We start from the raw sequence: 15473 nt of genomic DNA, 5'->3' as shown, positions 1-15473 counted from the left end.
GCGCTGTGATTGGCCGAACGGGTCACGTGGTTCGGACCCGAACGCGCTCTGATTGGCCGAACGGTCACGTGGTTCGGGTAAATAAATACCCGAACCACGTCATATCTCCGCCATTTGTCTGTGGGTTTAGCTTTGGGTAGGCAGGCAGGGTAGTTCGCGCTCCAGCCACGCTAGCCAGGGTCCCCCCTGTCATTGTGTCACTGCTGGGAACAGTAGTACACCGCTTGCTCAGCCACACTATATAGCATTCTGTTTACTGCCACTCTGTGTACCTCGCTCAGCCACACTATATAGCATTCTGTTTACTGCCACTCTGTGTCTGCTGGGAATAGTAGTACACCGCTTGCTCAGCCACACTATATAGCATTCTGTTTACTGCCACTCTGTGTACCTCGCTCAGCCACACTATATAGCATTCTGTTTACTGCCACTCTGTGTCTGCTGGGAATAGTGGTACACCGCTCGCTCAGCCACACTATATAGCATTCTGTTCACTGTTCTGTGTCTGCTTGGAATAGTGGTACACCGCTCGCTCAGCCACACTATATAGCATTCTGTTTACTGTTCTGTGTCTGCTGGGAATAGTGGTACACCGCTCGCTCAGCCACACTATATAGCATTCTGTTTACTGTTCTGTGTCTGCTGGGAATAGTGGTACACCGCTCGCTCAGCCACACTATATAGCATTCTGTGCACTGTTCTGTGTCTGCTGGGAATAGTGGTACACCGCTCGCTCAGCCACACTATATAGCATTCTGTTCACTGTTCTGTGTCTGCTGGGAATAGTGGTACACCGCTCGCTCAGCCACACTATATAGCATTCTGTTTACTGTTCTGTGTCTGCTGGGAATAGTGGTACACCGCTCGCTCATCCACACTATATAGCATTCTGTTCACTGTTCTGTGTCTGCTGGGAATAGTGGTACACCGCCCGCTCAGCCACACTATATAGCATTCTGTTCACTGTTCTGTGTCTGCTGGGAATAGTGGTACACCGCTCGCTCAGCCACACTATATAGCATTCTGTTCACTGTTCTGTGTCTGCTGGGAACAGTAGTACACCGCTCGCTCAGCCAGAGTATATAGCATTGTGTTTACTGCCACTCTGTGTACACCGCTCAGCCAGACTATATACCATTGTTTACTGACACTCTGTGTACACCGCTCAGCCAGACTATATACCATTGTTTACTGACACTCTGTGTACACCGCTCAGCCAGACTATATACCATTGTTTACTGCCACTCTGATTCTGCTGGGAACAGTAGTACACCGCTCGCTCAGCCAGACTATATACCATTGTTTACTGACACTCTGTGTACACCGCTCAGCCAGACTATATACCATTGTTTACTGCCACTCTGATTCTGCTGGGAACAGTAGTACACCGCTCGCTCAGCCAGACTATATACCATTGTTTACTGACACTCTGTGTACACCGCTCAGCCAGACTATATACCATTGTTTACTGCCACTCTGATTCTGCTGGGAACAGTAGTACACCGCTCGCTCAGCCAGACTATATACCATTGTTTACTGACACTATATAGCAGACTATATAGCATTGTGTGTACACCGCTCAGCCAGACTATATACCATTGTTTACTGCCACTCTGATTCTGCTGGGAACAGTAGTACACCGCTCGCTCAGCCAGACTATATAGCATTGTGTTTACTGCCACTCTGTGTACACCGCTCAGCCAGACTATATACCATTGTTTACTGACACTCTGTGTACACCGCTCAGCCAGACTATATACCATTGTTTACTGAAACTCTGTGTACACCGCTCAGCCAGACTATATACCATTGTTTACTGCCACTCTGATTCTGCTGGGAACAGTAGTACACCGCTCGCTCAGCCAGACTATATACCATTGTTTACTGACACTATATAGCAGACTATATAGCATTGTGTGTACACCGCTCAGCCAGACTATATACCATTGTTTACTGACACTCTGTGTACACCGCTCAGCCAGACTATATACCATTGTTTACTGCCACTCTGATTCTGCTGGGAACAGTAGTACACCGCTCGCTCAGCCAGACTATATACCATTGTTTACTGACACTCTGTGTACACCGCTCAGCCAGACTATATACCATTGTTTACTGCCACTCTGATTCTGCTGGGAACAGTAGTACACCGCTCGCTCAGCCAGACTATATACCATTGTTTACTGACACTCTGTGTACACCGCTCAGCCAGACTATATACCATTGTTTACTGCCACTCTGATTCTGCTGGGAACAGTAGTACACCGCTCGCTCAGCCAGACTATATAGCATTGTGTTTACTGCCACTCTGTGTACACCGCTCAGCCACACTATATAGCATTGCGTACTCTGCCAGTCAGTGTGTATATTGCTGGGATCAGTAATACTCCACTCACCGTCAACCACTATATGAGCTCAACATGAGTTCCCCAGAGACCTCCGCTGTGAGCAGCACTCCCAACAACAGCAACAGCCAACGCCCCACGCAAGCTATAACATCCACCCCAGCAGCCAGTGGTCAGCAGCAGCCCTCCCCGGAGGAGAACGTTGTGTCCATCAGTCCGTCGCCAGAGCGATTAATGAGGGCTGCCATTGAGGAGATGATGGGGCCTGATGTGGAGGAGGAGGTCTGGCTCAGGCCAGCATCCCAAGTTAATGTTGAGGACGATGAGGGGTCTGTGTCTGGGGATGTTGGGGTGGCAGAGGTGGTGGGTGGGTCAGACTCAGGAGAAGAGTTGTATGATGAGGATGATGATCGGGACCATCTGTATGTGCCTCAGAGTCCGACCCCGGAAAACATGTTGTATCGTGTGTTTAGGTACTAAAATCTGCGTTCCCTCCCAGTAGTGTTGGGCGAACAGTGTTTGCCACTGTTCGGGTTCTGCAGAACATCACCCTGTTCGGGGTGACTATATAGCAGACTATATAGCATTGTGTTTAATGCCACTCTGTGTACACGGCTCAGCCACACTATATAGCATTGTGTTTACTTCCACTCTGTGTCTGCTGGGAACAGTAGTACACCGCTCACCCGCCACTGTATAGCATTGTGCTCTGTGTCACTGCTGACAATAGTGGTACACCGCTCACCCACCACTGTATAGCATTTCTGTACTGCCACTGTACTGCTGCCAGTCAGCGTGTACTTTAAGGATAAGTGAAATGAGGAAGAAATCCGGTGAAAGAGGGAGGGGCAAGGGAAGAGGTGTTTCCCCTGACGGTTCACGTACAGGCCACAGGGGAGCACCCAAGAAAACCCACTCAATACTGCCCATGTTGTCCAGGACAACAACCCTCACAGATCCAAAAGAACAGGACCAGATAATTACTTGGATGACCTCTCAAGCGTCCAGCAGTGGGTTAAGCAGCACCAGCACATCACGCACGAGGTCCGAGTCCTCAGCCAGTTAAAGTCTGGGCTTTCTTTGAAGACTGCACTGAGGATGTTACCATGGCGATTTGCAAGGTGTGCAAGACCCGCCTGAGCAGGGGGAAAAGTATTAACAACCTCTCCACCACCAGCATGAGCCGCCACATTCTATCCAAACATCCCACTCTGTGGGCAAACGCGGCAGGACAGGGTACCACCAGCAACACTGCCTCCCTTGGGTTCACCAGACTCACCACCAGACCCGCCTCAGCAGCAGCAGTAGCCCAGCCATTGCGTGGTTCACAACATTCACAAACATCAGACGATGCTGACACTGTCACTTTCCGGACTAGTGCTCTTGAGGTCTCCCAGTGTTCATCAAACACAACAACCAACAGCCCTTCGGTGTGCAGCGCTACGGTTGAGTTGTCTGTCTCTGAGATGTTTGAGCACAAGAGGAAATTGCCAGCAAATGACCCCCGGGCCGTGGCAGTAACAGCCAGCCAGCATAGCCAAGCTTCTGGCCTGCGAAATGCTGCCATATCGAGTGGTGGAGACAAACAGCTTCAAGGGCATGATGTCAGTGGCCATCCCACGTTACGTTGTTCCCAGCCGCTACCACTTTGCGCGCTCTGCAGTGCCTGAGTTGCATGAGCACGTGGTCAGCTAAATAACCCGAAGCTTGAAGAATGCCGTTGCCTGCAAGGTTCACCTCACCACTGACACCTGGACGAGTGCGTTCGGCCAGGGTCGATACATCTCCCTTACCGCGCACTGGGTGAACCTTGTGGAGCCTGGCAGCGATTCCTCACCTGCTACGGCGCGGGTGTTGCCCACGCCGCAAACAGCTGGATAACAACAGCAGCACCTACCTCTCTGACTCCTTCTCCTCCAACGCATCTCAAAGCTGTACCTCATCCGGAAATGCTAACCCAGCACCAGCAGCAGTAGGATCGTGGAAGCAGTGCAGCACAGCTGTTGGCATGCGTCAGCAAGCGTTGCTGAAGCTGATCTGCCTTGGGGATAAGCAGCACACAGGGGAGGAAATTTGGAGGGGAATAAAGGAACAGACGGATTTGTGGCTGGCACCGCTGGACCTGAAACCGGGCATGAAGCTAGACACCTGGCACGAACTGGCAATGTACGCAATAGAGGTGCTGGCTTGCCCGGCAGCCAGCGTTATGTCGGAACGCTGTTTCAGTGCTGCCGGAGGCATCATCACAGATCGGCGTATCCGCCTCTCCACAGAAAATGCAGACCGTCTGACTCAAATTAAAATGAATCAATCCTGGATTGGAAACGACTACGCAACACTCCTGGACCCCAACCAAGTAACATGACCGATGAACATCTGGGATGGTTTAGCGTTTCCGGTCCCTGTTTATTGAACCTCTCATCTGTATTACATTTATGACTGCATGGCGGCAAAAAGCATTGCTGCTATATCCGCACGCTTTTTGTCCTCATGCAAGGCCTGGGTTGTTGTGTCTCACAAAGCGTGGCCTTCTCCTCCTGCGCCTCCTCCTGTTCCATCACGTGTGCTGCTGCTGCTGCTGCTGCTGCTGGGTTACCGTTGCCGCGTGGTCCCTGTTTATGGAACCTCTTATCTTTATTACATTTATGACTACATGGCGGTACAAAGCATGCTATCCGCACGCTTTTTGTCCTCATGCAAGGCCTGGGTTGTTGTGTCTCACAAAGCGTGGCCTTCTCCTCCTGCGCCTCCTCCTGTTCCATCACGTGTGCTGCTGCTGCTGCTGCTGCTGGGTTAGCGTTGCCGCGTGGTCCCTGTTTATTGAACCTCTTATCTTTATTACATTTATGACTACATGGCGGTACAAAGCATGCTCTCCGCACGCTTTTTGTCCTCATGCAAGGCCTGGGTTGTTGTGTCTCACAAAGCGTGGCCTTCTCCTCCTGCGCCTCCTCCTGTTCCATCACGTGTGCTGCTGCTGGGTTAGCGTTGCCGCGTGGTCCCTGTTTATTGAACCACTTATCTTTATTACATTTATGACTGCATGGTGGTACAAAGCATGCTATCCGCACGCTTCTTGTCCTCATGCAAGGCCTGGGTTGTTGTGTCTCAAAGCGTGGCCTTCTCCTCCTGCGCCACCCTCCTCCTGTTCCATCACGTGTGCTGCTGCTGGGTTAGCATTACCGGTCCCTTTTCCTGGAACCTCTTATATGTATTACATTTATGACTGCATGCCGACAAAAAGCATGTTACCTGTGCAAAGAAAACAGACATTTCCCGCATTTAAAAGACAGTTTTCCCTTTGAAACTTTAAAATCGATTTTCTCAAAAACTATAAGCTCTTTTTGCTAAATTTTTTTTTCCTCTTGTACCCACTCCCAAGGTGCACATACCCTGTAAATTTGGGGTATGTAGCATGTAAGGAGGCTTTACAAAGCACAAAAGTTCGGGTCCCCATTGACTTCCATTATGTTCGGAGTTCGGGTCGAACACCCGAACATCGCGGACATGTTCGGCCTGTTCGGCCCGAACCCGAACATCTAGATGTTCGCCCAACACTACCTCTGCGCAGCTCACTCCAATGTCGTCTTCCAGATATTCTCGGCCGACCTCCTGCAATTGAAACCCCTCCTGCCCAACTTGCTCTGGGATTTGGGTTTCAAAGTCCTCGGACTCGCCTTGCATTTCAGTGCGCTGTGCATTTCCCACAGTAAATGGTTGTGAATCCGGGCACAACATTTCTGGCTGTTCCATTGACCTTTGAAAGGTGGAAGTTTGTTGGGCTGGGAATAGCTCCTGCAAATACCCCATTGTGTCCTGAGGAAATTCTTCGGACTGGTTATTTGGCAGTTGTGTGCGTGGTGTCGCTGCCGGTTGTGTCAGCTTTGTGCCCACTGGCTCCTTGTAACTGGCTGAGGACTCGGACCTCGTGCGTGATGTGCTGGTGCTGCTTAACCCACTGCTGGATGCTTGAGAGGTCATCCAATTAATTATCTGGTCCTGTTCTTTTGGATTTGTGGCCGGTATTGAGTGGGTTTTCTTTGGTGCTCCACTGTGGCCTGTACGTGAACCGTCAGGGGAAACACCTCTTCCCTTGCCCCTCCCTCTTTCACAGGATTTCTTCTTCATTTCACTTACCCTTAAAGTACACGCTGACTGGCAGCAGTACAGTGGCAGTACAGAAATGCTATATAGTGGTGGGTAAGCGGTGTACTACTATTCCCAGCAGCGACACAGAGCACAATGCTATACAGTAGTGGGTGAGCGGTGTACTACTGTTCCCAGCAGCGACACAGAGCACAATGCTATACAGTGGTGGGTGAGCGGTGTACTACTATTCCCAGCAGAGACACAGAGCACAATGCTATACAGTGGTGGGTGAGCGGTGTACTACTGTTCCCAGCAGCGACACAGAGCACAATGCTATACAGTGGCGGGTGAGCAGTGTACTACTGTTCCCAGCAGCGAAACAGAGCACAATGCTATACAGTGGCGGGTGAGCGGTGTACTACTGTTCCCAGCAGCGACACAGAGCACAATGCTATACAGTGGTGGGTGAGCGGTGTACTACTATTCCCAGCAGTGACACAGAGCACAATGCTATACAGTGGCGGGTGAGCGGTGTACTACTATTCCCAGCAGCGACACAGAGCACAATGCTATACAGTGGCGGGTGAGCGGTGTACTACTGTTCCCAGCAGTGAGACAGAGCACAATGCTATACAGTGGTGGGTGAGCGGTGTACTACTGTTCCCAGCAGCGACACAGAGCACAATGCTATACAGTGGTGGGTAAGCGGTGTACTACTATTCCCAGCAGCGACACAGAGCACAATGCTATACAGTGGTGGGTGAGCGGTGTACTACTATTCCCAGCAGCGACACAGAGCACAATGCTATACAGTGGTGGGTGAGCGGTGTACTACTATTCCCAGCAGCGACACAGAGCACAATGCTATACAGTGGTGGGTAAGCGGTGTACTACTATTCCCAGCAGCGACACAGAGCACAATGCTATACAGTGGTGGGTGAGCAGTGTACTACTATTCCCAGCAGCGACAGAGTACAATGCTATACAGTGGTGGGTGAGCGGTGTACTACTGTTCCCAGCAGCGACACAGAGCACAATGCTATACAGTGGTGGGTGAGCGGTGTACTACTGTTCCCAGCAGCGACACAGAGCACAATGCTATACAGTGGTGGGTGAGCGGTGTACTACTGTTCCCAGCAGCGACACAGAGCACAATGCTATACAGTGGTGGGTGAGCGGTGTACTACTGTTCCCAGCAGCGACACAGAGCACAATGCTATACAGTGGCGGGTGAGCGGTGTACTACTGTTCCTAGCAGCGACACAGAGCACAATGCTATACAGTGGCGGGTGAGCGGTGTACTACTATTCCCAGCAGCGACACAGAGCACAATGCTATACAGTGGCGGGTGAGCGGTGTACTACTATTCCCAGCAGCAACACAGAGCACAATGCTATACAGTGGCGGGTGAGCGATGTACTACTGTTCCCAGCAGCGACACAGAGCACAATGCTATACAGTGGTGGGTGAGCAGTGTGCTACTGTTCCCAGCAGCGACACAGAGCACAATGCTATACAGTGGTGGGTGAGCGGTGTATTACTATTCCCAGCAGCGACACAGAGCACAATGCTATACAGTGGTGGGTGAGCGGAGTACTACTATTCCCAGTAGCGACACAGAGCACAATGCTATACAGTGGTGGGTGAGCGGTGTACTACTGTTCCCAGCAGCGACACAGAGCACAATGCTATACAGTGGTGGGTGAGCGGTGTACTACTGTTCCCAGCAGAGACACAGAGTGGCAGTAAACACAATGCTATATAGTGTGGGTGAGCGGTGTACTACTGTTCCCAGCAGCGACACAATGACTGGGGGAACCCTGGCTAGCCTGGCTGAAGAGAGAACTACCTTGCCTGCCTACCCAAAGCTAAACCCACAGACAAATGGCGGAGAAATGACGTGGATCGGGTATTTATTTACCCGAACCACGTGACTTGTTCGGCCAATCAGAGAGCGTTCGGGTCCGAACCACGTGACCCATTTGGCCAATCACAGCGCTAGCCGAACGTTCGGGGAATGTTCAGCCATGCGCTCTTAGTTCGGCCATATGGCCGAACGGTTTGGCCGAACACCATCAGGTGTTCGGTCGAACTCGAACATCATCCGAACAGGGTGATGTTCTGCAGAACCCGAACAGTGGCGAACACTGTTCGCCCAACACTAGCCCTGCCCACATGATGTCATGACCACGCCCATTTCATCGCCGCAGATTCCCCCTGTAAGCACCACCTGCCAGCCCTTGTGCCCCCTTTGAGCCCCCCAAAAACCTGAAGCTGGAGCCGCCACTGCGTATCACAATGAAGTAATGACCTATATGAGTGTGTTGGAGGGCACACCCAAGAAAATAAAGTAGTTGCTTCATTGTGAACAGACCAAATTCGATCAGTTGGACAGTCACTGTTGTTCTGTCATTGAGCTACCACAGCCCGACCATATGGGCTGGAAAGCCGCCATCACCTGCACTCTCGCCAACATGTGCACCTGCACGACCATCTGTTTGTGGTGCATTACACAGTGAGTTTGGTGTGTTAGTGGGAAGCATAACTCTAATTACACTACCAGATCCATGTCTACACACGCAAGATGTTTTCAAGCACTTAAGGCCAATTTAGAAATGCAATGTGATTTCTGCATTTTAGGGATTATAACCCTGCTGTGCGTTAAAACCTTAATTTTCCATGAGACTTTTGGCGTGTATCCCACTCCGCCATGCCCCCCTCCAGGTGTTAGACCCCTTGAAACATCCTTTTCATCACTTTTGTGGCCAGAAACAGTGTTTGTACTTTTTAAAGTTTGCCTGCCCATTGAGCAAGTTCACGTTCACGAATTGAAAATCGGAGGGTCAGGCCATCTCCACTGCATTCTACTCTGTCGCCACAGTGCCTTTTTAATTATGGTAAAAAAATAAGGTTACATTTTATCCATCTTAGGATGAGTGCAAAATGTTTTCATTTAGGTAGAACAAGTAAAAACCTTTCCCTTATGTGCTCATATCCCTGATTTTCTAAACTTCATAGGAAAAAGTAAAACATTGAAACATTACTTAATATTTTTTTTCCCCTAACACTTTTTGTGCTTGTGCATGCAAAAATATTCTCATAGGCATTTAACCAGGCAAGAGAAAAATAGCCTGTGGTAGGCTTAGGCTATTACTGGCCCTTTCTGCTGTTTTTCTTTATATGACACCAGTAAGAGGAACAGAAAGTGAGAAAAATGTCTTCAACCAAAACATTGTCAGCACCAGAATTCTGACAGATACATTATTCTACACTTAAATCTTAATTGTTAACTGTATGTCCCTGTTGTAAAACATTCTCACTCCCTTTCTTTTGTGTGTAATACCCATTAGTGCAACACAGCACTGAAAGCAATAAAACGTTTCTTCCTCTATCCAAGCTAGAAATACAGGCTTTCAATAGAACAGGCGTCAACATTGTATTCTTTTAATAGATAATTGGTATTTTATGAGCTTCTCAATTGTACAATCTGGATATTTCAACAGAATCATTTTTAGATTTGTAAAAGGTCACTGGCAACACACAATACAAAAAAAGATTTTACAGCAGTTTGGTAAACTTTTTATAAAAATGAATGATTGGCAAAAATCAAAAGTTTGGAATTGAAACACTCACCCGTTAGGACTTTTGGGAAAAATTCAATCCATTGACGCATAGTTGAATCACCCATCAAGTATATCATTTTGCCAGATAAACATTTTTGTATGTGAGACAATGGCTTAAAGGAAGATAGGTTGCAGTGTGTAGGGAACCACTGGTCCTGCAGGAAATAGCCACTGGGGAAAGGGGGGGACATTCCAGTCTTGCATTTTGAGGTTACATTTATATTCGCTTCTGAAAAATACATTGTTAGCTTATTACGTACGTGTCTCATTTTCCAAAAAGACCTTGTAGTTTTTGAGAAAATTGATTTTAAAATGCAAAGAAAAAATGGACTTTTTAAAAAAAAATCTTTTTTTTTTACTTGTACCCAATGTTCTCCTTACCATATGTACCAATTTTGATAGCAATAGCTACCAGTAGCTGGGGGCTTTGCTATTAACCGTTAAAGTCGGCACAAAATTTCTCAAAATTGCGTGAAAATTTCGCAAAATTATGAAATACTATTATTACACACAAAATGAATTACTATTTTTCCTGAAAAATCTGCATTACAATTATGATGCGTAAATGTGAATTTCGATGCAAACTTTCGGCCCACCACTAGTTACAAGTCCTGAACCACCCAATATGGAGCTGATGATGATCTAGGACTACTGTTGCTTAGCTCAGCATCATTTTACTTTTATTATTATTATTATTATGGATTTATAAAGCACCAACATACAGTATTCTGTGGCACTGTACAAAGTAAGAAACAGACATGGGGTACATGATAACAGAAACAATGCTGCACACCAAATATAGACACTGGTTGAAAATACACAATGAGTGATAACAGTGACAAATGAATAACAAATTCCAAAGCACAAGAGGTCGACACAGCCGTGTCCTCGTGATCTTACAATCTAAAGGAATGGGGGGTAGAGAGAACTATAGGTGGGGTAGTAAACAACTACACAATATGCTTACCTAGAGGTTGTGTGTTTTTAGGTTATCTACTATAGAGTACAACTAGTGATGGGCCAAATATAAAATTTTAGGTGCGCAAAGTTCGAACCTAATTTTCTGCAAAGATTTGAGAATCTATTTGCAGCGGTCTCCATAGACTTTAATGGCAGGCGAGCGGCCGCCAAATTTAGCGGTTAATAGCAAAGCCCCCTTACGTGCTACAAACACCAAGTATTCAGGGTATGTAGAGGGGGACAATGGCTACAAGAGGAAAAAAAATTCAAAAAAAGACCTTTACAGTTTTTGAGAAAAACGATGTTAATGTTTCAAAGGAAAGAAAATACATTTGAATGAGATAAATGACAGAAAGTGTAGCAAACCTAATGGTAGTGTAAATTTACATATATCAAAAGAAAGGGCAATGAATTTCATGATGGGGTTTCCAGGGGGTCTGTACACAATGAGTCCGGACCCCTGAAAACCCTGTGGAAGTGGCAACTCTTTGGCCAGGGATCGCTATGCAGCCTCAATAGCTGTATAAAGATCCCTAGCAATTTAACCTATTTTTGGAATTTTTTTAATGTTCAGAGTGTGGGAAATAAAAATAAAAAATGTTGTGGTGTCCCCCTTCCGAGCCTCTTTAACCCCTTGTCCCTCATGCAGGCTAGGATAGCCAGAATGCAGAGCTCCCGGCTGAGTAGGGCTTTGCATCCTGAGCTATACCTGCCCATGCAGGGGTGCAGTTAGGGTGTTTGTGGCCCCAAGCAGCTTATAACTAGTGGCCCCTCCCCCAACCCCTTCCACGAATGGAGTTGTCACAAAAATGTACGCAGCCCCACCACTGAATAAGTGATGAAACGTGGGCATAGCCAAGACATAATGTGGGTGGATTAAAATACTAGCAAAATACAGGTAGTACCGATTCATTTATGAGATATGCTGCCCTCAGTATAGGCAGCGAGCTACAGGTGCAGCAACATAGGTAGCCAGGTATGGGTGGTGCCCTTCGTATAGGTAGTGAGCTATAGGTGCTGCAGTATATAGGTGTCCAGTTACATGTGGTGCTCTCAGCATAGGTAGCAAGCTTTAGGTGCTACAGTATAGGTATGCTGGTACATGTGGTGCCCTCAGTATAGGTAGCAAACTATAGGTGCTGCAGTATAGGTAGCCAGGTACAGGTGGTGCCCTCAGTAAAAGGTAGCGAGCTATAGGTGCTGCAGTATAGATAACCAGTAACATGTGGAGCCCCAGTATAGGTAGCCAGAAATAGGTGCAGCCAATATAGGTAGCCAGGAATAGGTGTAGCCAGGAATATATACAGTCAGGAATAGGTAGGCAGACTCCCCCTACCTCTCCCAGTTTACCTATCCTGATGCCTTGGTCCCCTCCTCCTGTCAGATCCCCCTCTTGCCCGGCGGCTAATACTGTTAATACTGCATATCAGTAGTGGCATGCAAGCAGCCAGCAACAATGTGACGTTCACTTCCTGTATACCAGCAGCACCATTATTGGGCATTGCCTTGCTGCCGGCTGCTTGCATGTCACGGCTGATATGTGGTGTTAAGTGTTAGCCGCCGGGCAGGAGGGGGATCCGACCGGAGGAGGGGACCAGGTGGCAGATTAGTAAAGCCGCCAGCAGCAGCAGCAGATTAGGGGAGCTGACAGCAGCAGCAGCAGAGCGAGGCCCCCCCTTACAATGAGGCCCCAAGCGGGGGGAGTGCCTTGCTTGTAGGCTGGTGGCGCCCCTGAGCCTGCATGGTCCATGTTATGGAGGGACTTCGGGGGAGAGGGGCGGCCAAGCCTTTCCCTTCCCCGCCTCCCCCGGAGCCCTTGTCCAATCCATGGACAAGAGGCTCTTCACTTCTCCAGTGCCCCAGGAGGAGGTGGGGGTCGACGTCGCCTGGGGGGGTTCATGGTGGCATCTGGGAGTCCCCTTTAAGAAGGGGCCCGCCAGAATTAATATGGGGGTACAAAAGGGTCAAATTAAATAGACACAACAACGAAAAAAGTGCTTTAATATTAATTAACCAGAAATACCTGTACGTTTGAAAAAAAAGTTCCCAGGCCAATATCATCGGAAATGTCCGATGCCCATACCATGGACCATGCGGGCTGGTATAGCTCAGGATGTGAAGTCCCACTCGGCCGGGGATCCACATTCTGGCTATCCCAGCTTGCATGGGGGACAAGGGGTTTAAGAGGCTCAAGAGGGGAAACCCCACGTTTTTTTTTTTAATTTCCCACACTCTGAACATGTATAGCGAACCCTAGCCAAAGCGTTGCCACCTCCTTGGGGATTGCAGGGGGTCCGTACGAACTGCGCCCCCCCTCTCCCCCCTCCCCCACCTGGAAACCTCATCATGAAATTAATTGCCCTTTCTTTTGACATATGTAAATTTACACTACCATTAAGTTTTCTACATTAACTGTCTTTTACCGCATTTAAATGTATTCTTTTTTGCTATGAAACCTTAAAATCGATTTTCTCAAAAACTATAAGGTTTTTGAAAAAAGTTGTTTCCTCCTGTAGCCATTGTCACCTCCACATATCCTTAAAATTTGGCGTTTGTAGCACTTAAGGGGGCTTTGCTATTAACCGCTAAATTTAGTGGCAGCTCGCCTGCCATTAAAGTCTATGGGAAAAAATGCAAACGCAAATTATTTTTTTTTAATTGTGTTGAACACAAATTTTGAATACTGCTGGTTTGCTGCAAAGTATTTTCTGGCAGAACAGTTTGACCCATCTCTAGGTACAACTTGGCAAGATGTCAAAGGTTAGAGAATGATGGATGTGTTGTGGAAGGGGATCCAAGAGGAGGGGTTAGCATGAGAGAAATCTTGTATATGTGAACGTAGGAGGTGATTCTAGAAGATGACCAAAAAGTTCTTTATAAACTTAAAGGGAACCTAAAATGAGTGGGATATGGATGTTTCATTCTAAACAATACCAGTTGCTTGGTTGTCTTGCTGATCTCTTTGGCTGCAGTAGTGGCTGAATCACACACCTGAAACAAGCATGCAGCTAATTAAGTCTAACTTCAGTCACAGTACCTGATCTATATGCTTGTTGAGGGGCTGTGGCTAAAAGTATTATAGACACAGGATCAGCAGGAGAGTCAGGCAACTGGTATTATTTTTACTCAAATTGTATCTGTGGTGTAAAGCAATAAACACATCCTAAAATAAAAGCTAAAATCATTTGACTGGCTTCCAAGTTATTGGAACACTCTTTTCACTTCATTTAGCTGCGTGCTAATTGATGAGATTACTTTTGCCAGCCAGTATTATCAGATTGTGTTTGAAGTGTACTAAGCTGTGTAAGCAAGTCCACAAAGTTTCTGCTGTATTCAGGGAGAAGCAGAAAACTTTCTCTCCTATATTTGCTCATTAGTTACTTAATTACAAGCATACTGGATAATTGTTACTGCAGTCACCAATGATATAACTTAGCTTCAGTGAGGTGTAAATATGAATTGAAATGACAACATACCAGTGTTTCATATTGTGCTTATCCTTGTGGGGTAAAATCTAAACAGACCAGTTAAGAGAAGGTAGTAAAAATTCTACTGCGTACCTATAGCACTGCTATTATAGTGCACTGGAGTTGCTGAAAGTAAAACTATTGGTAGTTGAAATTAACGAACCCCTCCACCTAATGCCTAAACTAACTCCCCCTCCTAACCACCCTACCTTAAACCTAATCCCATCTCCTTGTGCCTAAATAAACCCCCCACCTAATGCCTAAACCTAATCTCCCCTACTAGTGCCTAAAATGACTCCCCAGCTAATTCCTAAACGTAATACCTCCTCCTAGTGCCTAAAACAGCCCCCCACCTCATGTCTAAACCTGATCTCTCCTCCTAGTGCCTAAAACAGCTCCCCACCTCCTGTCTAAACCTGATCTCTCCTGCTGCTTAAAAGGACCGCCCAGCTAATTCCTAAACCTATTATCTCCTCCTAGTGCCTAAAACAACCCCCTAACCTAATGCTTAAACCTAATCCCCCCTCCTAGTGTCAACACCCCCACACATAATGCCTAAACCTAATCACCCCCTCTTAGTGCCTAAAACACCCCCCCCCCCTCATCCAGGGCCGGTTCAAGTAAAAATTGGGCCCTAGGGCAAAATTAGCCTGGGGGCCCCCCAACAGACACCCCTCCCCCCCCACGACCAAAAAGCATCATTAGGCGCCTTTTGTTGCAGCCAATTTCCCTCCTGGGCACCTGAGCTGGCTGATTACCCTCCCCCAATCCCCTCCCAACTTAACTGTGCTCCCTAGGACCTCTGCAGTGTCTGTCAGTGTAGTGTCTCTCACCTGCCCGCCATCAAAGATGAGACGCTACTCTGCCAAAGACTATGCAGAATCCCTGGGGAGCAACAGTTAAGATGGGGGAGGGACACCTTGGGGGCCCCTACAGGCTGTGGGGCTCTGCGGCAATTGCCCATTTTTTCCTATGGTAGCTCCGGCCCT

The 15473-nt window shown here is 47.8% G+C and overlaps 1 protein-coding gene across 1 annotated transcript in view; it reads right to left on the bottom strand.

Annotated features, from left to right (window-relative positions):
• LOC137540929 (NXPE family member 1-like) overlaps window positions 1-15473 on the bottom strand; it is a 55117-nt gene that overhangs the window by 17870 nt on the left and 21774 nt on the right. Inside the window, exon 3 of the mRNA XM_068262107.1 lies at window positions 10068-10286. Within this exon, the coding sequence (XP_068118208.1) occupies window positions 10068-10286 (219 nt within the window). The remainder of the gene's footprint in view (window positions 1-10067; window positions 10287-15473) is intronic.

This window comes from Hyperolius riggenbachi, chromosome 12, assembly GCF_040937935.1.
Source record: "Hyperolius riggenbachi isolate aHypRig1 chromosome 12, aHypRig1.pri, whole genome shotgun sequence".
Classification (NCBI taxonomy): domain Eukaryota; kingdom Metazoa; phylum Chordata; class Amphibia; order Anura; family Hyperoliidae; genus Hyperolius; species Hyperolius riggenbachi.
This window is presented reverse-complemented; position numbering and strand designations above follow the sequence as displayed.